We start from the raw sequence: 22,805 nt of genomic DNA, 5'->3' as shown, positions 1-22,805 counted from the left end.
TGTGTAATATGCAAGTGTATGGGGTAAAACCAAAATGATTGCCATTTTCAGTCTTACAAAAGATTCCTCTTGTATAAACTGCAATCAGGGATGTGGTCTGGGGAGGGAAGGGCAACCAGGAGACATGCCCAGGTGCTGAGTGCCAGAGGGGCACTTGGAAGCCACTTGGTATTTACAAGGCTAGGGCAGCAAATTGAACCTTTGACCCAGGAGAAATAAAGCCTAGCTATGGCTCTGTCTGCAGTCCTCTAATAAACTGTTGACAACGCTCACACTGTGCATTTAATACCAGATCAAAAGCACACTGGAAAATTACACAATTTCCGTTGTGTGTGCATAAATAAATAGTCACTATACAAGAAATAAAAAAAGAAGAAAAAAAGAAAATGAAAAAAAAAAGGGACGTTAAAGTGAAATTATAAAGTGTGCCACTAGAGGCGCTTGTGAGTAGGTTTCAGATTTTTATTTTAAGAGAATGGAAACTGAAACTTCTGCTTATGTTATGCTGGTAGGATGATACAGAGCAGCATATATAAGGAGTCAGGGATGGAGATCTGCATTCACAGACTCAGAATTGTCCAAGATGGTGTCCCTGTGTCTTTTGCCTGTTATGGAGATGCTGACAGCGGTCTGGAGGAATATGACATTCCTGCTGCAATGCATGAAGATGCTTTCATCCTGGTGCTGGCTGGAGATTTTTGGGACCAGGAAGGTTTCTTCCCTAAAACTAAAGGCACCCCAAGATCCTGGCCGAGTAAAGCCCATCAGTGTGAACTATCACTTCACCAGGCAGTGCAATTATAAATGTGGCTTCTGCTTCCACACTGCAAAGACCTCTTTTGTGTTACCCATAGAAGAAGCCAAGAAAGGACTGGTCATGTTAAAAGATGCAGGTACTGCTTATTCAGATGTGTGTGTGTGTGTATATATATATATATATATATATATATATATAATTTTTTATTTTTTATTTACTTAACCTTAGCTCCTGATGTTTGGGAATGGGCAAGAGTGATAGCTTTTGAGTATCTTATAATGTGGAGATGTTAGACTAACACAGTTGTCTCTGACATGAAAACAAATTCTGCAACTGGGCTATTGTTGGTTGATCTTTGGCTGTCATGCAATGTTATGGGGCGCTTATGGTTAGCACAGTGTTACGTAGTTAGTTTTCGCTGATGCATGTTATGTAGCCATGGTCGTGTAGCCCATGTACAAGGATCTGGACTTTGGGGAGCCACCAGGTCCCTACCTCTTGGAATAGTCCTGATAAAGTTGGCAGCTGACACCTGAAGGGTCACCCATGGCTGGCATACTGTTATAGGGTCACCTATGATTGGCACACTGTTGTGGGGTGACTTATGGCTGGCACACTGTTGTGGGGTGACTTATGGCTGGCACACTGTTATGGGGTGACTTATGGCTGGCACACTGTTATGGGGTGACTTATGGTTGACTCACTGTAGTAGGTCGACATATGGCTGGCATATTATAGGGTGTAAGGCATTTTCCCGCCATTCAACTCCATCAACGAATCAGGGATGAAGGTCCAGTGCAAGGATAATCCTTCTGGAATAGTCTGTGGTAAGCTTGAGCCAGCCCGGCACAGTTAACCCATTTATGAAACTCCATAAATAGAATTGTACTAACAATATAAGCATTGGAGCAAACCATTTAATCAGATACTATAAATTCAGTATGTGGCAACATTCTCATGGGCCCCTTATGTCTAAAGGCCCCAGTGCCCCCCCCCCCCCCAAACCTTTTTCTTAAAGATCCAGTTTAGTAGTGAGGGTAAACATATTCTTACTATTAGAGGGTTTTATAAGGTGGTACTCTTACAGAAACTAACAGGTTGTAGTTGTTTGGTAAAATGGCATACATCATAGCAAAAAACATAGAGAGCATTGTTATGGGAGCACCTTTGGCTGATGGCTAGCAACCCATTATGAGGTAACTTTTGTCTTGTGTTCTCCTTTAGCTGAGGCCCTGTCATGGGATCATCTTTGGTTGACACCCTGTAATAGGATGATCTTAGGTTGATGCCCTGTCATGCCATCATCTTTGACACCCTGTCATGGGATCATCTTTGGTTGATACCCTGTCATGGGTTCATCTTTGGATGACACCCTGTCATGGGATCATCTTTGGTTGACACCCTGTCATGGGATCATCTTTGGTTGACACCCTGTCATGGCTTCGTCTTTGGTTGACACCCTGTCATGGGATCATCTTTGGTTGACACCCTGTCATTGGTTCATCTTTGGTTGACACCCTGTCATTGGTTCATCTTTGGATGACACCCTGTCATGGGATCATTTTGGTTGACACACTCCGCCATTGGTTCATCTTTGGTTGACACCCTGTCATGGGTTCATCTTTGCTTGACACCCTGTCATGGGATCATCTTTGCTTTACCCTGTCATGGGATTATCTTGACTAGTGTCAGACAAATTGAGTCCATAACGGTGCCAATCTTGCTCTATGGATTTCTTAGAAAGGTATTTAGAGTAATTTACAACTTATGAATTAGTCTCTAAGTCATTGTTTACTCTTCTTTTGTAGGCATGGAGAAAATAAATTTTTCAGGAGGTGAACCATTTCTGCAAGATAGAGGAAATTTTGTGGGGAAACTGGTTGAGTACTGCAAAAAGGAGCTGAAGTTGCCCAGTGTCAGCATTGTGAGCAATGGCAGCCTGATCACCGAGAAATGGTTTAAAAGTTATGGTAAGTGACTGTAAAAATAGACAACTTTTTTCCCGTGTCCGTGAAAAATAATAGATGTGTTCGTGATTTCTTTTGAGGCTGGTGGTTCTTGACTACATTATTTTGGTGGCAATTATCATCAATTTATAGCTCACAGTAAATGCTGGTAGTGAGTTATTTATCAGTATATTGAGCTGTAGACATGTATTACTTATAATCTGTATCATTCATTATGGTTTTCCAATATGTTTATAAAAAATGTTGGCTGTCTGTGATTTTGGGATAAGTTGTTGTCCAGAAAGAAAAGAAAAATTCTGGTTGGCAACAATGATGAAGACGTGTAGTTCTTTCCCCTTTAATAGAGTGACTCTGGTGACAATGGATATGAAATGGGTTTTTCAGAACTTACTGTAGTTACGAATGACCTATCCTTAGGGTCCATTCACACGTCCGTATGTGTTTTGCGGACCGCACATCTCCGGCACTCTCATAGAAAATGTCTTTTCTTGTCCGCAATTGCGGACAAGAATAGGACATGTTCTATTTTTTTGCGGAACGGAAGTGCGGATCCGCAAATGCAGATGCGGACAGCACATTCCGGCCCCATTGAAAATTAATGGGTTCGCACCTGTTCCGCAAAATTGTGGAAGGGATGCGGACCCATTTTGCAGGCATGTGAATGGACCCTAAAGATATCTGATCGGTGTTGGTCCAACCTCTGCCAGTTAGCAATTTGAAGGGGCCTTAGCGCCCAGCCTCTCACTAGGCCGGTGACGTCACATCACTCTGTCACATGGTCTATGCGCAGCTCAGCCCCATTCAAGTGAACTGAGCTGCAATACCACGCACAGCCGCTATATAATGTACAGTGTTGTGCTTAGTACACTATGAAAGTCCCCCCTTCAAACAGCTGATCAGCTGGGGTACCAGGAGATGGACCCTCATCGATTTGGTTAGTTAAATCCTGGAATATCCCTTTATCATCAATAGTAGCAGTAGACTTTTTCATATGTAAGGGAGGATTCTAAACGGTGCACGCAATCCCTCTCAGCTCATTGGTCAAGAAAAATCACATGGTTAAGGGGGTTATCCCATGATTGATGTAAAAAAAATGAAAATCAGACATCGTATAGTCCATGACAATCTCTTTCTAACAAAACTAGAGCCAGCCCTGTACCTCACATGGGTCTAGAGATCTCTCCATGCATTGCAATAGTTCTGCTATAATCTTCAACCTATCAGCTCAGGGGGTGTGTCCTTTCTGCTGCAGCTCTCTCCCTGTAACTGTCACAGAAACACAAGGCTGGTGGCAGTTGAAGATTTAAACTGAGCACCAACAGCAGGTGGCGCTATACAGATGTACTGTATTTTATGGAATAACTCAGTGGCTATACTAACTGTTATTCTTTTTATTTATTACATGCAATTACAAATGTATTCAGATCCAGGTGCTGGTTTGAAAAAGGTCGAATATGTTTTATGCCACAACCCCTTTAACACTCCTTTGTGTCAGTATGCTACCGTGACCCTCATCAGTGTACAGCATATGTCTTTGCTGTAAGGTTTGTTCGGTGGGTGCAGGAGCACCCTTGGGCACAATTTAAGTAGGGCACCTACTACAGTACTTGCCTAACAGGTCGGATTTCAGAATTACTTGCATTCCCCATAATATTACAAATCTGGAGCAGGTTTTCTTAGCATTCCTACGTTACTCCTCCTGGTATACGTATGAACAAACTGACAACTGGGCGCTAGCGTTGCACTTGTCAACGGGACATGTCCCTACTCCCTGGCAGTGTCCAAACCCATGCAGACAACGACCGACTGTTTAGAGACACAAGCCTTTCACAAGGGAATGTTAACCCCCCCAACTGTCAATTTAGTCATCCATTTCCAGGAGGGATAACAGAGGCCGAATTCAATGAAGAAATTCTCCAGACTTGCTATTTCACGGGGAATGCAAGTATTTACTAAAACAGACATGTCAGGAGAGCTCCCTACGGCCCTACATTTAGGCCTTGTACACGTACGCGTTTTGCAGGATCTGTAAAACACGGATTCCAGCCGAGTGCATGCTGCCATTTTTTTTCAGAATCCTGTAGAAATGTCTTGTCCTTGTCTACAACGCGGACAAGAATAGGACATGTTCTATCTTTTTTTGCAGGGACATACGGATGCACGCGGTGTGCTGTCCGCATCTTTTGCGGCCCCATTGAAATGAATGGGGATCCGCATCCGATCAGCAAAAGTGTGTATGAGGCCCAAAGAGGATAGGAATGGGAAGGGACGGGCGTTGTGTTAATGCATTCTCTAAGCTGAAAATGCTGATTCATGGACACCAACGAGTAATGAAGTAACGTGGTTTTCCAGGAGAACATCTGGATATCCTTGCCGTGTCCTGCGACAGCTTCAACGAAGACGTCAACAAGCTCATTGGTCGAGGACAAGGGAAGAAAAACCACGTGGAAAAACTGATGAAGATCAGGCAGTGGTGCTGCGACTACAACGTGGCCTTCAAGATAAATTCTGTCATCACCAGTTACAATGTGGACGAGGACATGAGAAACGAAATCACCATGATCAGTCCAATTCGCTGGAAGGTAAGATGGCGGGTGGTTAAGAAATGGCTTTGAGAAAGATTAGAAGCAAAGTATCCGAGACGCGTCACATTCTTTAAAGGGGTTGTCTGTGTTGAACCATTCCTTGTTGTTAAGAAGGAAGGTGACTGAGAAGTGTTCAATTCTCGAGCAGCACCACCACAGGCGAGATGAAGTATTAAAAGGTGCACATTGGAATCAATGGCATGTTCACGTGTGACATAGACATGTTACCAGAGAGATGCTCTTTGAAGCAGCTCCCTAATGAGAGTCCCCCACTATTAAAGAGGAGCTGTCACCTCTTCGGACATGTCTGTTTTAGTAACTACATGCATTCCCAGTGTAATACCGATCCTGGAACATCTATTCCTATGACTCTATGTTGTGCCACTCCTTTATTATTCATTCTAGAAGTTTATGAATGAATTTCCAGCAGTCTTTAGTAAGGGTGCAGAGGGGTGTTACCAGTTTGGACTGATTGGATAGAGTCAGGCTGTGCAGGGACACTCCCCCGACTGGTAACACCCATCTGTACCCTTACTGCAGACTGCTCGAAATTCATTCATAACTTCTAGCAGGAATAATAGAGGAATGATCCAACAGTCATAAGAACAGATGCTCCAGAATTGTTATTACATGGGGAATGTAAGTAATTGCTAAAACAGACATGTCAGGAGTGGTGAGAGGTCCGCTTTAACTGTGAATATCTATATCGAGAAATTTTATATATTTATATATATATATATATATATATATATATATACAGTACAGACCAAAAGTTTGGACACACCTTCTCATTCAAAGAGTTTTCTTTATTTTCATGACTATGAAGGCATCAAAACTATGAATTAACACATGTGGAATTATATACATAACAAACAAGTGTGAAACAACTGAAAATATGTCATATTCTAGGTTCTTCAAAGTAGCCACCTTTTGCTTTGATTACTGCTTTGCACACTCTTGGCATTCTCTTGAAGGTGGCTACTTTGAAGAACCTAGAATATGACATATTTTCAGTTGTTTCACACTTGTTTGTTATGTATATAATTCCACATGTGTGGATGCCATAGTTTTGATGCCAACTCTTTGAATGAGAAGGTGTGTCCAAACTTTTGGTCTGTACTGTATATATATAATTTCATGGGCGTGTTATGTCTAGAACCATCGATCCACATAAAAAACAGGGGTCTGAATGTACCCATTGAATTCAATGGATCCTTTGGCTGTCTATAGAGAACGCAGACAGTACAAGTCCATGATTCACTGATGTGAATAGAGCAGTCTCTAACAGCCTCTGCCCACTGATCTATGGACCCAATGCAATCTACACCATGTAGACTAAATACAGGATTAAGGATTTTTTTTTAAATAGAAAAACTATTTATTTTGAGTATATACATTACTAGAGCACCAGCATATAGACTACCAAAAGAGTTACCCCATTATAGAGTTACTGGGTTATAATCAGTATGACAGATGCATTGTACTGCTGGAGACTAGATAGGCAGGATCAGTGGCACACCTACAATGGAAGCAGACTATATGACTGCTATATGGCTTGTGCGGGATCTGGCAATGAGCTTCTTTTGTTCCCAACATAAATCCATGGCATTTCCTGGCACATGCCACTAGATTGAGCTTGATGGATAGAAATGTTACGGTTTCCATTGAGTTCAATGGTAACTGTATAACTTTCTATACAGTGAGCTCCCTCTTGTGGTGGCTGCAGGCAGACAATTTTATCATGTACTATATGAAGGGAAGCTGAGGATTTAGAGCCGTGTGGGAGAGATTTATAAATGTATTTCATACATTGGTGTCCAGAGGAGAGCCATATTTACTAATCACTTTGTATATTAAAAATATAATCTACTTAATTAAAAAAAAATCTATATTTGTCACACAACTCATTGTGGGGGGAACCCATACTAAGTTTTGCTGTGGGGCCTTATAAGAGCTATGTACGCACCCAGGTAAAGAGATCTCTGCTGACAATACAGAAGGAATTTGGGTCTCTCTTCCACTTCTCTCTTTAGGCTGATTTCACATTTCCCTTTTTTATTTGCAGCATTTTTTCCTATTTTTACTGTAGGTTTTACTGGTGTTTTTGCTGTGTTGTTTAAGGCAAAAGATGTTAGCAGTAAGTCTATGAGAATTATGAAATATAGTACAAATATTCTTTTTTGTTTTCTTCAAACATGAATTGTGTGTGAAGGAGACCTAAAAGTGGTAGTACAGTTATGTGAGGTTATCTCTTATCTAAGGAACTCCCACAGAAATGAATGGAGCAGCTATCACGTCTGATATGGCAGGTACCAGACGTGCGGCGCAGAGGGAAAGGAAACCAGTGCCCTAACACAAGGGAGATTGGTGACCCCTAACTCACCTAGCACTGGCACCTGGCTACCCTAGATGGGTTGCTCACCGATCGGGTGCCTTGTCCCTGACTTACCCTGGAAGAAGCCCTAGGTAGTGAGTAGAGCGGTGGGAGCACTAGTCCTCACCACTGACACCTAGGGTAACAACAAGGAGTGGACAAACAACACAAACACCACATATAACCCCGAAGGGAGACAACAAACTGAAGAGGACCGGAGATCCAACCGCACTGGTTCCAACTGCTCAGCAACACCACCTGAGGTCAGAATAGATAACCTGAAAGGAAGGTCTATATCTGGCATCAAGGGAAGTAGGAAGAGAGACTAAATAGTGTCTGGGAGTGGTAGACCCAGAACAGCTGAAAGAAAAACTACAGATACCTAGATAGGACATAAAGGATAGTTAACCAAAACAGGAAAACCTGGACCGAAATCCATTCCAACAACTAGGTCATGGAGCGATCCCTTGAAATCGGGCGAGTAGCCACCTGCTGCGACCTTCTGACCCCAGGCACCACAGGGTTAGCGATAGGTTGTGACACCCTCGTGACAGCGGCAGTTTGCATTCCTGACTGGCCGCTCCGTTCATTTAGGGGGTTCTCTAGATGGTACTGGGTCTCCATTCTTGTGATCGGTGGGGGTCCCTGCAGTAGGATCCCCATTAATCCAATAGTTACTGTTTTGCTGTGGATAGGAGATAACTTCACATAACCGGAATACCCCTTTAAGCACATGTTGGCCATATGTGGGTTTGGCTGGTATGAATCCAAGCCTTTGGACACTGATGTGTACATATTGTACAGAGTGGACTGAGATGTAGTAGACAGATGTAGTCATTGGTCAATACCAGAGATCTCTTAAAGGGGTAATCCCATGACTAATGTAAAAAATGAAAATCAGAAATCATATAGTACATGATAGTCTCTTTCTAACAAAGCTAGAACCAGCCCTGTACCTCACATGGATCCAGAGATCTCCTCATTCATTGCTCTGCTAGATTTATATCAAGCTGAAAGCTGGAACGGGGCGTGTCTGTGCTCACCCTATCACAGCTCAGGAGGCGTGTCTTTTCTGCTGCAGCTAAGGGGGCGTGTCTCAGCTCTCCCTATCACAGCTCAGGAGGCAGTTGAAGGATGAAACTGAGCATGTGCGGCCTTCTCAGTGAGCAGTAGAGATGGCCCGAACTATCCGACGGCGAACAGTTCCCGGCGAACATAGCTTGTTCGCGTTCGCCTCTGCCGGGCGAACACATGCGATGTTCGGTCCGCCCCCTATACATCATCATTGAGCAAACTTTGACCCTGTACCTCACAGTCAGCAGACACATTCCAGCCAATCAGCAGCATACCCTCCCTCCCAGACCCTCCCACCTCCTGCACAGCATCCATTTTAGATTCATTCTGAAGCTGCAGTCTTAGTGAGAGGAGGGAGACTGTAACTGCTGCTGATTTAATTGGGAAATCGATAGCTAGGCTAGTGAATTCAGTGTCCACTCCAGTCCTGAAAGACTCATCTGATCTCTGCTGTAAGGACAGCGTCCTGACAGCACCCCAAAAAGCCCTTTTTAGGGCTGCAACATTAGTCTGCTTTTTTTTTTTCCTTTATATACATATTGCAGTTGCCTGGCCTGCCTGTGTGTGAGGAGCTGCAGGCCCACAGACTGTAGTGTGCCCACTGCCAGTGCTCACCCCTGTCATTCCGTGTGGCACAGGACTTTGCTTAAAAAAAGGCACTTAATTTTTACACTTTAATCTAAGGTTAGTTGCCTGCCAGTGTGTGTCAGGCTGACTTCCACTGACTGTAGTGTGCCCACTGCCAGTGCCCACCACTCATACCGGCTGGCACAGGACTTTGCATAAAAAAGGCATTTAATTTTTACACTTTAGTGTAATTTCAGCTGCTTGCCTGCTGCTAGTGTGTGTCAGGCCGACTTCAACTGACTGTAGTGTGCCCACTGCCAGTGCCCACCCCTGTCATCCCGTGTGGCACAGGACTTTGCTTAAAAAAAAGGCACTTCATTTTTACACTTTAATCTAAGGTTAGTTGCCTGCCAGTGTGTGTCAGGCCGACTTCAACTGACTGTAGTGTGCCCACTGCCAGTGCCCACCCCTGTCATCCCGAGTGGCACAGGACTTTGCTTAAAAAATAGGCACTTAATTTTTACACTTTAATCTAAGGTTAGTTGCCTGCCAGTGTGTGTCAGGCTGACTTCCACTGACTGTAGTGTGCCCACTGCCAGTGCCCACCACTCATACCGGCTGGCACAGGACTTTGCTTAAAAAAGGCATTTAATTTTTACACTTTAATGTAATTTCAGCTGCTTGCCTGCTGCTAGTGTGTGTCAGGCCGACTTCAACTGACTGTAGTGTGCCCACTGCCAGTGCCCACCCCTGTCATACCGAGTGGCACAGGACTTTGCTTAAAAAATAGGCACTTAATTTTTACACTTTAATCTAAGGTTAGTTGCCTGCCAGTGTGTGTCAGGCTGACTTCCACTGACTGTAGTGTGCCCACTGCCAGTGCCCACCACTCATACCGGCTGGCACAGGACTTTGCTTAAAAAAGGCATTTAATTTTTACACTTTAATGTAATTTCAGCTGCTTGCCTGCTGCTAGTGTGTGTCAGGCCGACTTCAACTGACTGTAGTGTGCCCACTGCCAGTGCCCACCCCTGTCATACCGAGTGGCACAGGACTTTGCTTAAAAAATAGGCACTTAATTTTTACACTTTAATCTAAGGTTAGTTGCCTGCCAGTGTGTGTCAGGCTGACTTCCACTGACTGTAGTGTGCCCACTGCCAGTGCCCACCACTCATACCGGCTGGCACAGGACTTTGCATAAAAAAGGCATTTAATTTTTACACTTTAGTGTAATTTCAGCTGCTTGCCTGCTGCTAGTGTGTGTCAGGCCGACTTCAACTGACTGTAGTGTGCCCACTGCCAGTGCCCACCCCTGTCATACCGAGTGGCACAGGACTTTGCTTAAAAAATAGGCACTTAATTTTTACACTTTAATCTAAGGTTAGTTGCCTGCCAGTGTGTGTCAGGCTGACTTCCACTGACTGTAGTGTGCCCACTGCCAGTGCCCACCACTCATACCGGCTGGCACAGGACTTTGCTTAAAAAAGGCATTTAATTTTTACACTTTAATGTAATTTCAGCTGCTTGCCTGCTGCTAGTGTGTGTCAGGCCGACTTCAACTGACTGTAGTGTGCCCACTGCCAGTGCCCACCCCTGTCATACCGAGTGGCACAGGACTTTGCTTAAAAAATAGGCACTTAATTTTTACACTTTAATCTAAGGTTAGTTGCCTGCCAGTGTGTGTCAGGCTGACTTCCACTGACTGTAGTGTGCCCACTGCCAGTGCCCACCACTCATACCGGCTGGCACAGGACTTTGCATAAAAAAGGCATTTAATTTTTACACTTTAGTGTAATTTCAGCTGCTTGCCTGCTGCTAGTGTGTGTCAGGCCGACTTCAACTGACTGTAGTGTGCCCACTGCCAGTGCCCACCCCTGTCATACCGAGTGGCACAGGACTTTGCTTAAAAAATAGGCACTTAATTTTTACACTTTAATCTAAGGTTAGTTGCCTGCCAGTGTGTGTCAGGCTGACTTCCACTGACTGTAGTGTGCCCACTGCCAGTGCCCACCACTCATACCGGCTGGCACAGGACTTTGCTTAAAAAAGGCATTTAATTTTTACACTTTAATGTAATTTCAGCTGCTTGCCTGCTGCTAGTGTGTGTCAGGCCGACTTCAACTGACTGTAGTGTGCCCACTGCCAGTGCCCACCCCTGTCATACCGAGTGGCACAGGACTTTGCTTAAAAAATAGGCACTTAATTTTTACACTTTAATCTAAGGTTAGTTGCCTGCCAGTGTGTGTCAGGCTGACTTCCACTGACTGTAGTGTGCCCACTGCCAGTGCCCACCACTCATACCGGCTGGCACAGGACTTTGCATAAAAAAGGCATTTAATTTTTACACTTTAGTGTAATTTCAGCTGCTTGCCTGCTGCTAGTGTGTGTCAGGCCGACTTCAACTGACTGTAGTGTGCCCACTGCCAGTGCCCACCCCTGTCATACCGAGTGGCACAGGACTTTGCTTAAAAAATAGGCACTTAATTTTTACACTTTAATCTAAGGTTAGTTGCCTGCCAGTGTGTGTCAGGCTGACTTCCACTGACTGTAGTGTGCCCACTGCCAGTGCCCACCACTCATACCGGCTGGCACAGGACTTTGCTTAAAAAAGGCATTTAATTTTTACACTTTAATGTAATTTCAGCTGCTTGCCTGCTGCTAGTGTGTGTCAGGCCGACTTCAACTGACTGTAGTGTGCCCACTGCCAGTGCCAACCACTGATACCGGGTGGCACAGTAGCTTGCCGATAAATAAGGCATTTAATTTTTAGACAGTAGTCTAAATTCAGTTGCTTGCCTGCTGCCAGTGTGTGTCAGGCCCGCTTCCACTGACTGTAGTGTGCCCACTGCCAGTGCCAACCACTGATACCGGGTGGCACAGTAGCTTGCCGATAAATAAGGCATTTAATTTTTAGACAGTAGTCTAAATTCAGTTGCTTGCCTGCTGCCAGTGTGTGTCAGGCCCTCTTCCACTGACTGTAGTGTGCCCACTGCCAGTGCCAACCACTCATACCGGGTGGCACAGTAGCTTGCCGATAAATAAGGCATTTAATTTTTACACTTTAGTGTAATTTCAGTTGCTTGCCTGCTGCCAGTGTGTGTCAGGCCCGCTTCTACTGACTGTAGTGTGCCCACTGCCAGTGCCAACCACTGATACCGGGTGGCACAGTAGCTTGCCGATAAATAAGGCATTTAATTTTTACACTTTAGTGTAATTTCAGTTGCTTGCCTGCTGCCAGTGTGTGTCAGGCCCGCTTCCACTGACTGTAGTGTGCCCACTGCCAGTGCCAACCACTGATACCGGGTGGCACAGTAGCTTGCCGATAAATAAGGCATTTAATTTTTAGACAGTAGTCTAAATTCAGTTGCTTGCCTGCTGCCAGTCAGTGTGTCAGGCCCTCTTCCACTGACTGTAGTGTGCCCACTGCCAGTGCCAACCACTCATACCGGGTGGCACAGTAGCTTGCCGATAAATAAGGCATTTAATTTTTACACTTTAGTGTAATTTCAGTTGCTTGCCTGCTGCCAGTGTGTGTCAGGCCCGCTTCTACTGACTGTAGTGTGCCCACTGCCAGTGCCAACCACTGATACCGGGTGGCACAGTAGCTTGCCGATAAATAAGGCATTTAATTTTTAGACAGTAGTCTAAATTCAGTTGCTTGCCTGCTGCCAGTGTGTGTCAGGCCCGCTTCCACTGACTGTAGTGTGCCCACTTCCAGTGCCAACCACTGATACCGGGTGGCACAGTAGCTTGTCGATAAATAAGGCATTTAATTTTTACACTTTAGTGTAATTTCAGTTGCTTGCCTGCTGCCAGTGTGTGTCAGGCCCGCTTCCACTGACTGTAGTGTGCCCACTGCCAGTGCCAACCACTGATACCGGGTGGCACAGTAGCTTGCCGATAAATAAGGCATTTAATTTTTAGACAGTAGTCTAAATTCAGTTGCTTGCCTGCTGCCAGTGTGTGTCAGGCCCTCTTCCACTGACTGTAGTGTGCCCACTGCCAGTGCCAACCATTCATACCGGGTGGCACAGTAGCTTGCCGATAAATAAGGCATTTAATTTTTACACTTTAGTGTAATTTCAGTTGCTTGCCTGCTGCCAGTGTGTGTCAGGCCCTCTTCCACTGACTGTAGTGTGCCCACTGCCAGTGCCAACCACTGATACCGGGTGGCACAGTAGCTTGCCGATAAATAAGGCATTTAATTTTTAGACAGTAGTCTAAATTCAGTTGCTTGCCTGCTGCCAGTGTGTGTCAGGCCCACTTCCACAGACTGTAGTGTGCCCACTGCCAGTGCCAACCACTCATACCGGGTGGCACAGTACCTAGCACGCGTAGTACCACTTATCTAAAAAAAAAATGACAGGCAGAGGCAGGCCACCCCTGCTGTGATTTCCACTGTCCCTGGAATAATGCCCAGTTTTCAGAGGCCACGTACCCTGAACCCGAAAAATTCAGAGGACGTAGTTGACTGGCTTAGACAGGACACCCAATCTTCAACAGCTTCCGCTAAGAACCTTGACGCACCATCCTCCTCCAACTCAGCTTCGGTCACCTGCTCTCAAGTTACCACGCACCCGCCCGTCGCCACTACCACCACAGCCACCACAGCCGCTTCACTTGATCCGTCAGAGGAGTTATTTACACATCAGTTGGATGCAATTAGTGATGCGCAACCATTATTGCCAGATGATGTAGATTACGGGGATATGTCTCAGTCAGGCAGGATTACACACATGGACGTACAGTGTGATGATGATGATGTTGTACCCGCTGCTGCTTCCTTTGCTGAGGTGTCAGATACAAGTGAAGCGGTTGATGATGACGATGTGTCCACGGATGCCACGTGGGTGCCTGCTCGAAGAGAAGAAGAGGGGGAAAGTTCTGAAGGGGAGACAGAGAGAATGAGGAGACGAGTTGGAAGCAGGGGGAGGTCGTCGCAAGGAGTTAGTGGCACAGTCAGACAGCATGTATCGGCACCTGGGGTCAGCCAGACAGCACGCCAGTCAACGCATGCTGTTGCCACCACTAGAATGCCGTCATTGCAAAGCTCAGCAGTGTGGCATTTTTTTTGTGTGTCTGCCTCTGATAAAAGCAATGCCATTTGCAACCTGTGCCAAAAGAAACTGAGTCGTGGGAAGTCCAACACCCACCTTGGTACAACTGCTTTGCGAAGGCACATGATCTCACATCACAAACGCCTATGGGATCAACACATGAGTACAAGCAGCACACAAACTCAAAGCCACCATGCTCCTCCTGGTCCTGCATCTTCAGCCACGTCAACCACTGCTGTCCTCCCTGCCCCCTCTCAACCACCCGCCACTCCATCTCTCACCTTCAGCAGTTCCTGCTCATCTGCCCACAGTCAGGTGTCTGTCAAGGACATGTTTGAGCATAAGAAGCCAATGTCACAAAGTCACCCCCTTGCCCGGCGACTGACAGCTGGCTTGACGGAACTCTTAGCCCGCCAGCTTTTACCATACCAGCTGGTAGAGTCTGAGGCCTTCAAAAAATTTGTCGCTATTGGGACACCACAGTGGAAGGTACCCGGACGAAATTTTTTTTCAAAAAAGGCAATCCCAAACCTCTACCATGTCATTGAAAAGGAAGTCATGGCATCTCTGGCATACAGTGTTGGGGCAAGGGTCCATCTGACCACTGATACCTGGTCTGCAAAGCACGGTCAGGGCAGGTATATCACGTATACTGCGCATTGGGTCAACCTGCTGACGGCTGACAAGCATGGAATGCGTGGCTCTGCAGCGGAGTTGGTGACACCACCACGACTTGCAGGCAGACCTACTGCCACCTCCTCTACTCCTACTCCATCCTCTTTAATTTCCTCCTCGGCTGAGTCCTCTTCTGCTGCGGCGTCTGGCTGCACATCAACTGATTCCCCCCAGCTCCCCAGGGGCTATTCCACATCCCGGATACGACAGTGTAACGCTATCTTGGGGTTGACTTGCCTGAAAGCAGAGAGCCACACAGGACCAGCACTCCTGTCCGCCCTGAACGCACAGGTGGATCAGTGGCTGACCCCGCACCAACTGGAGATCGGCAAAGTGGTGTGTGACAATGGAAGCAATCTGTTGGCGGCATTAAATTTGGGCAAGTTGTCACATGTGCCGTGCATGGCACATGTGTTGAATCTCATCGTACAACGTTTTGTGTCTAAGTACCCAGGCTTACAGGACGTCCTCAAGCAGGCCAGGAAGGTGTGTGGCCATTTCAGGCGTTCCTACACGGCCATGGCGCACTTTTCCGATATTCAGCGGCGAAACAACATGCCAGTGAGGCGCTTGATATGCGACAGCCCGACACGTTGGAATTCAACACTCCTAATGTTCGACCGCCTGCTCCAACAAGAAAAAGCCGTCAACGAGTATTTGTATGACCGGGGTGCTAGGACAGCCTCTGCGGAGCTGGGAATCTTTTTGCCACGTTACTGGACACTCATGCGCAATGCCTGTAGGCTTATGCGTCCTTTTGAGGAGGTGACAAACCTAGTCAGTCGCACCGAAGGCACCATCAGCGACCTCATCCCATTTGTTTTCTTCCTGGAGCGTGCCCTGCGAAGAGTTCTGGATCAGGCTGTAGATGAGCGTGAAGAGGAAGAGGAAGAGTTGTGGTCACCATCACCACCAGAAACAGCCTTGTCATCATCGCTTGCCGGACCTGCAGCAACGCTGGAAGAGGAGTATGAGGAAGAGGAGTCAGAGGAGGAATGTGGCGGCTTTGAGGAGGAGGAAGACCAACCACAGCAGGCACCCCAGGGTGCTCGTTGTTGTCACCTATCTGGGACCCATGGTGTTGTACGTGGCTGGGGGGAAGAACAGACCGTCAATGACATCAGTGAGGACGAGGAACGGGAAATGAGAAGCTCTGCATCCAACCTTGTTCAAATGGGGTCTTTCATGCTGTCATGTCTGTTGAGGGACCCACGTATAAAAAGGATAAAGGAGAACGATCTGTACTGGGTGACCACGCTACTAGACCCCCGGTATAAGCAGAAAGTGGCAGAAATGTTACCAAATTACCGAAAGTCGGAAAGGATGCAGCAGTTCAAAACCAAACTAAAAAATATGCTTTACACAGCTTATAAGGGAGATGTCACAGCACAACGGGAATCTAACAGGGGAAGAGGTGAGTGTAATCCTCCTCCTACCACGGCGGCAAGGACTGGACGATTTACAGATGTGTTGTTGATGGAGGACATGCGGAGCTTTTTCAGTCCTACTCATCGCCACAGCCCTTCGGGATCCAGCCTTAGAGAACGACTCGACCGACAGGTAGCAGACTACCTCGCCTTAACAGCAGATATCGACACTCTGAGGAGCAATGAACCCCTTCACTACTGGGTGTGCAGGCTTGACCTGTGGCCTGAGCTATCCCAGTTTGCGATAGAACTTCTGGCCTGCCCTGCTTCAAGTGTCCTGTCAGAAAGGAGCTTCAGTGCAGCAGGAGGCATTGTCACTGACAAGAGAAGTCGCCTCGGTCAAAAAAGTGTTGATTACCTCACCTTCATAAAGATGAATGAGGCATGGATCCCGAAGGGACTGACAGTGGGGGATACGTTTGACTAACAAAAGGCCTGATTACATGCCTTGGCCTCAAAATGGTCCCCACGCTGCTGTATTTAATGTCTGCATACCGGATGACTTTCGTGAATTCTCCACCACCAACTAGGGTTCAAGCCGTAATGTTTTAGTCACTTTTCTGCCTGGAAAACATAAATTTTTCCGGCCGCTGCTACAATAGCGTCTGCAACAGTGCCATTATTTTTCAGGCATGTGTACATGCCTAATTTTTCTGTCCTATGGTGCAGCACTGTGGCTGCAAAAACAAACCAAAAAAAAAAGGCACATACAAGTGTCAATTCCCCTTCGTGATCGTTACCTTGTTGTGGTGAAGGGGCTTGCGTATCACAATGAAGCAATCATCATCACCTCTATAAAAGTGTGTTGGCAATGTTGCCACACCCCAGATGATAAGGCCGTTGCTTCATTATGGTCAGACCAAAAGCGATCGGGTGGCCACGCTACTAGACCCCCGGTATAAGCAGAAAGTGGCAGAAATGTTACCAAATTACCAAAAGTCGGAAAGGATGCAGCAGTTCAAAACCAAACTAAAAAATATGCTTTACACAGCTTATAAGGGGGATGTCAATGGGGGATTCGACAATGGTTAATCAATTCGACCGGATAGGGTCCGTAACAGGGATTAAACTGATAGCAATAGTACTAGTTAAGACACCACTCATATAGGGTGTCACAGCACATTGCTCTGTGCACGCGCAGTGCCCCAATTTGGGAGTAAGAGGACCGACCAAGCTGCTTTTTCCATCTCCCGGTTCCTGAAATCAATTCAGTTTAGTGTATGAGAGTTTGGTCTGTCACTGTGAAGGCAGTCGAAGGTACCCGGCCTAAATTTTTTTTCATAAAAGGCAATTCCTGATATGGGACGTAACAGGGATTAAACTGATGAGAATAATACTACAGAAAATACCACTCATATCGGTGGAGGGAGCCAGCGTTTTTTTAACCATCTCCCCGTTCAAAAAATCTATTTAATAAATGGCCCCCAGATTGGGGATGTTAGAGGGATTAAACTGATGAGAATAGTACTACAGAAAATACCACTCATATCGGGTGTGACAGTAAATTGCACGGCGCAGATGCAGTCACCGTGGTTTAAAACAGAGTGGAGGGAGCCAGCGTTTTTTTAACCATCTCCCCGTTCGAAAAATCTATTCAATAAATGGCACCCAGATTGGGGACGTTAGAGGGATTAAACTGATGAGAATAGTACTACAGAAAATACCACTCATATCGGGTGTGACAGTAAATTGCACGGCGCAGACGCAGTCACCGTGGTTTAAAACAGAGTGGAGGGAGCCAGGTTTTTTTTAACCATCTCCCCGTTCGAAAAATCTATTCAATAAATGGCACCCAGATTGGGGACGTTAGAGGGATTAAACTGATGAGAATAGTACTACAGAAAATACCACTCATATCGGGTGTGACAGTAAATTGCACGGCGCAGACGCAGTCACCGTGGATTAAAACAGAGTGGAGGGAGCCAGCGTTTTTTTAACCATCTCCCCGTCCGAAAAATCTGTTTAATAAATGGCCCCCAGATTGGGGAGTCGGGGACGTTAGAGGGATTAAACTGATGAGAATAGTACTACAGAAAATACCACTCATATCGGGTGTGACAGTAAATTGCACGGCGCAGACGCAGTCACCGTGGATAAAAACAAAGGGGAGGGAGCCAGCGTTTTTTTAACCATCTCCCCGTTCGAAAAATCTATTCAATAAATGGCACCCAGATTGGGGACGTTAGAGGGATTAAACTGATGAGAATAGTACTACAGAAAATACCACTCATATCGGGTGTGACAGTAAATTGCACGGCGCAGACGCAGTCACCGTGGATTAAAACAGAGTGGAGGGAGCCAGCGTTTTTTTAACCATCTCCCCGTCCGAAAAATCTGTTTAATAAATGGCCCCCAGATTGGGGAGTCGGGGACGTTAGAGGGATTAAACTGATGAGAATAGTACTACAGAAAATACCACTCATATCGGGTGTGACAGTAAATTGCACGGCGCAGACGCAGTCACCGTGGATAAAAACAAAGGGGAGGGAGCCAGCGTTTTTTTAACCATCTCCCCGTTCGAAAAATCAATTCAATTGACCTTTCGGGGACCCTTGGTGTTGTACGTGGCTGGGTGGAGGAAGAAACCTTCAATGACATCACCGGGACGTGGCTAGCTTGGTATCCAACCTTGTGCAAATGGGGAGTTTGCGGTTGTGCAAATGAACTGTTTGCGGTGCATTAAAAGGGGAGTTTGGTCTGTCAATGTCTGTGATGCGGGCGTAACCCTTACACTACCTGATCGATACAACATCATACCTGATCGTATACACACACTGGATGTTTTAAAGCACGTTATTCCAAACAATTTAGGAATGTTAGTTGATTTATGCCCTTTATGGATTAAAACCCGACTCTGCGTCCACTACGTAATTTTCCATGGGAGTTTTGCCATAGATCCCCCTCCGGCATGCCACAGTCCAGGTGTTAGACCCCTTGAAACAACTTTCTCATCACTATTGTGGCCAGAAAGAGTCCCTGTGGGTTTTAAAATTCGCCTGTCTATTGAAGTCTATGGCGGTTCGCCCGGTTCGCCAGTTCGCGAACATTTGCGGAAGTTCGCGTTCGCTGTTCGCGAACTGAAAATTTTATGTTCGCGACATCACTAGTGAGCAGGACAAAGAAATAAGAAAAAGAACAAACAGCAGGTGGTGCTGTACAGATACATGTTATTGAATAACTCAGTGGCTATGCTAAATGTTTAATTACATGCAATTACAAAAGTATTCAGATCCAGGTGCTGGTTTGAAAACTGTAGAATATTTTTCATGGGACAACCCCTTTAATGTAGTTTTCATTATCTCTTAGGTGTTCCAGTGTCTCATTATTGGAGGTGAGAATTCTGGAGACGAAGCATTGAGACAGGCTGAGAAGTTTGTCATCACTAATGAAGAGTTTAAAGGTTTTCTGGATCGTCATAAGGATATTAAATGCTTAGTTCCAGAATCCAACCAACAGGTATTTTTCCAACACTCAAAACTATTTATTTTAATATTTTTTTCCATTAAATTCCAGATTAATCACTGATGCCAATATTTTTCTGCACCCTCCCTCTACTTTTTGAGTGACAGAGCCAGGCAATATGGTTATGCAAGAACCTGGCCCTGTCAACCAAGAAGAGGTACAGCAGAGGAGGCAGGAGGAGCAAGGGTGCACATATTGGCTTTGGCCCACCCTCAGTGCACTTAACTGTTCATTTGAAAATGGATTCAAAATACTTTTTCTCCAGAAGGAAACAATTGTGAGTCTTGCTGCAATCCCATTCATTGCTAGAACTGCTATGCTGCGATCACACTACCAAGATCATATTGTAGCCGAATCCTTACTCTACACCGCCCGTATGTACATTAGCTGGTCAGGGCTTCTCACATTACACCTACCTATGCACTGCTCCTAGTTGTTCCACCCCCTTCCTTGTAAATATAGAAAGGACAATACAGAGTAAGTCAAACCATAATTAGAAAGTATTTAAAACCATAATATAATGCAAAAAAAAATCAGTGTATACTGACACACCTGAACGGGAATAGTTGCTATGTACCATAAATGTGGAGGAAAACGCCCAAAACAAGCGCATGGTGAAACGCTATCTGGGGGGTGAGGTGGAGCGTTTAAGGCTGCCTATAGACCCATCTGTCTCTGGTGAGTATAGGGCTACTTTCACACTGGCGTTTTGGCTTTCCGTTTGTGAGATCCGTTCAGGGCTCTCACAAGCGGTCCAAAACGGATCAGTTTTTCCCTAATGCATTCTGAATGGAAAAGGATCCGCTCAGAATGCATCAGTTTGCCTCCGTTCCGTCTCCATTCCGCTCTGGAGGTGGACACCAAAACGCTGCTTGACGAAACTGAGACAATATGGCACAATAACATAGTAACATAGTACATAAGGCCGAAAAAAGACATTTGTCCATCCAGTTCGGCCTGTTATCCTGCAAGTTGATCCAGAGGAAGGCAAAAAAAAACTGTGAGGTAGAAGCCAATTTTCCTCCCTTTAGGGGAATAAAAAATTCCTTCCCGACTCCAATCAGAATAACTCCCTGGATCAACGACCCCTCTCTAGTAGCTATAGCCTGTAATATTATTACACTCCAGAAATACATCCAGGCCCCTCTTGAATTCCTTTATTGTACTCACCATCACCACCTCCTCAGGCAGAGAGTTCCATAGTCTCACTGCTCTTACCGTAAAGAATCCCTTTCTATGTTTGTGTACAAACCTTCTTTCCTCCAGACGCAGAGGATGTCCCCTCGTCACAGTCACAGTCCTGGGGATAAATAGATGATGGGAGAGATTTCTGTACTGTCCCCTGATATATTTATACATAGTAATTAGATCTCCCCTCAGTCGTCTTTTTTCTAAAGTGAATAACCCTAATTTTGATCATCTTTCAGGGTACTGTAGTTGCCCCATTCCAGTTATTACTTTAATTGCCCTCCTCTGGACCCTCTCCAGCTCTGCTATGTCTGCCTTGTTTACAGGAGCCCAGAACTGTACACAGTACTCCATGTGTGGTCTGACTAATGATTTGTAAAGTGGTAGGACTATGTTCTCATCACGGGCATCTATGCCCCTTTTGATGCAACCCATTATCTTATTGGCCTTGGCAGCAGCTGCCTGACACTGGTTTTTGCAGCTTAGTTTGCTGTTTATTAAAATTCCTAGATACTTTTCCATGTCAGTGTTACCGAGTGTTTTATCATTTAGTATGTACGGGTGACTTGCATTATTCCTTCCCATGTGCATAACTTTACATTTGTCAGTGTTAAACCTCATCTGCCACTTATCTGCCCAAGCCTCCAATCTATCCAGATCCCTCTGTAGTAGTATACTGTCCTCTTCAGTGTAAATTACTTTACACAGTTTAGTGTCATCTTCGAAAATTGATATTTTACTATGCAAGCCTTCTACAAGATCATTAATAAATATATTAAAGAGAATAGGGCCCAATACTGACCCCTGAGGTACTCCACTAGTGACAGTGACCCAATCTGAGTGTGTACCGTTAATAACCACCCTCTGTTTTCTATCACTCAGCCAGTTACTTACCCACTTACAGACGTTTTCTCCCAGTCCGAGCATTCTCATTTTATATACTAACCTTTTATGTGGTACAGTGTCAAATGCTTTGGAGAAGTCCAGATATACGACATCCATTGATTCGCCGCTGTCAAGTCTAGAACTTACCTCCTCATAGAAACTGATTAAATTAGTTTGGCATGACCGATCCCTCATGAAGCCATGCTGATATGGCGTTATTTGCTTATTTCCGTTGAGATGCTCTAAGATAGCATCTCTCAGAAAACCTTCAGTTTACCCAAAACAGATGTTAAACTTACCGGCCTATGGTTTCCAGGCTCTGTTTTTGGACCCTTTTTAAATATTGGCACCACATTTGCTATGCGCCAATCCTGTGGAACATTCCCTGTCAGTATAGAGTCCGCAAATATCAGAAATAAGGGTCTGGCTATGACATTACTTAATTCCCTTAGGATACGGGGGTGTATGCCATCCGGTCCTGGCGATTTGTCTATTTTAATCTTTTTAAGTCGCTGTTGTACTTCTTCCTGGGTCAGACAGGACACTTTTAATGGGGAATTAATTTTTACATTCAGCATTTCATCTGACAGTTTATTTTCCTCAGTGAATACATTGGAGAAAAAAATATTTAACAGCTTTGCTTTCTCCTCGTCGCTCTCTGCGACTCCCCCCTCATTACTCTTTAAAGGGCCGACAGCTTCAGATTTATACTTTTTACCATTTATATAATTAAAGAACATTTTAGGGTTAGTTTTACTCTCTTTGGCAATTAATCTCTTGGTCTCTA

The 22,805-nt window shown here is 45.3% G+C and overlaps 1 protein-coding gene across 3 annotated transcripts in view; it reads left to right on the top strand.

Moving 5' to 3' along the window:
- Positions 1-510: 510 nt before the first annotated feature.
- Positions 511-22,805, top strand: part of RSAD2 (radical S-adenosyl methionine domain containing 2) — a 28,126-nt gene continuing 5,831 nt past the window's right edge. Inside the window, exons 1-4 of one of the 3 annotated variants that reach the window (XM_040427525.1) lie at positions 511-893; positions 2,566-2,727; positions 5,077-5,306; positions 19,790-19,939. In XM_040427525.1, the coding sequence (XP_040283459.1) occupies positions 584-893; positions 2,566-2,727; positions 5,077-5,306; positions 19,790-19,939 (852 nt within the window). In that variant the 5' untranslated portion in view covers positions 511-583. Of the gene's footprint in view, positions 909-2,565; positions 2,728-5,076; positions 5,307-19,789; positions 19,940-22,805 lie in introns of all 3 variants that reach the window. The other 2 variants (XM_040427524.1, XM_040427526.1) reach the window with 2 other exon arrangements.

This window comes from Bufo bufo, chromosome 4 (genome assembly GCF_905171765.1).
Source record: "Bufo bufo chromosome 4, aBufBuf1.1, whole genome shotgun sequence".
NCBI classification, from domain to species: domain Eukaryota; kingdom Metazoa; phylum Chordata; class Amphibia; order Anura; family Bufonidae; genus Bufo; species Bufo bufo.
The sequence above is the reverse complement of the archived record's forward strand: the minus strand, read 5'-3'. Positions and strand labels throughout refer to the sequence as shown.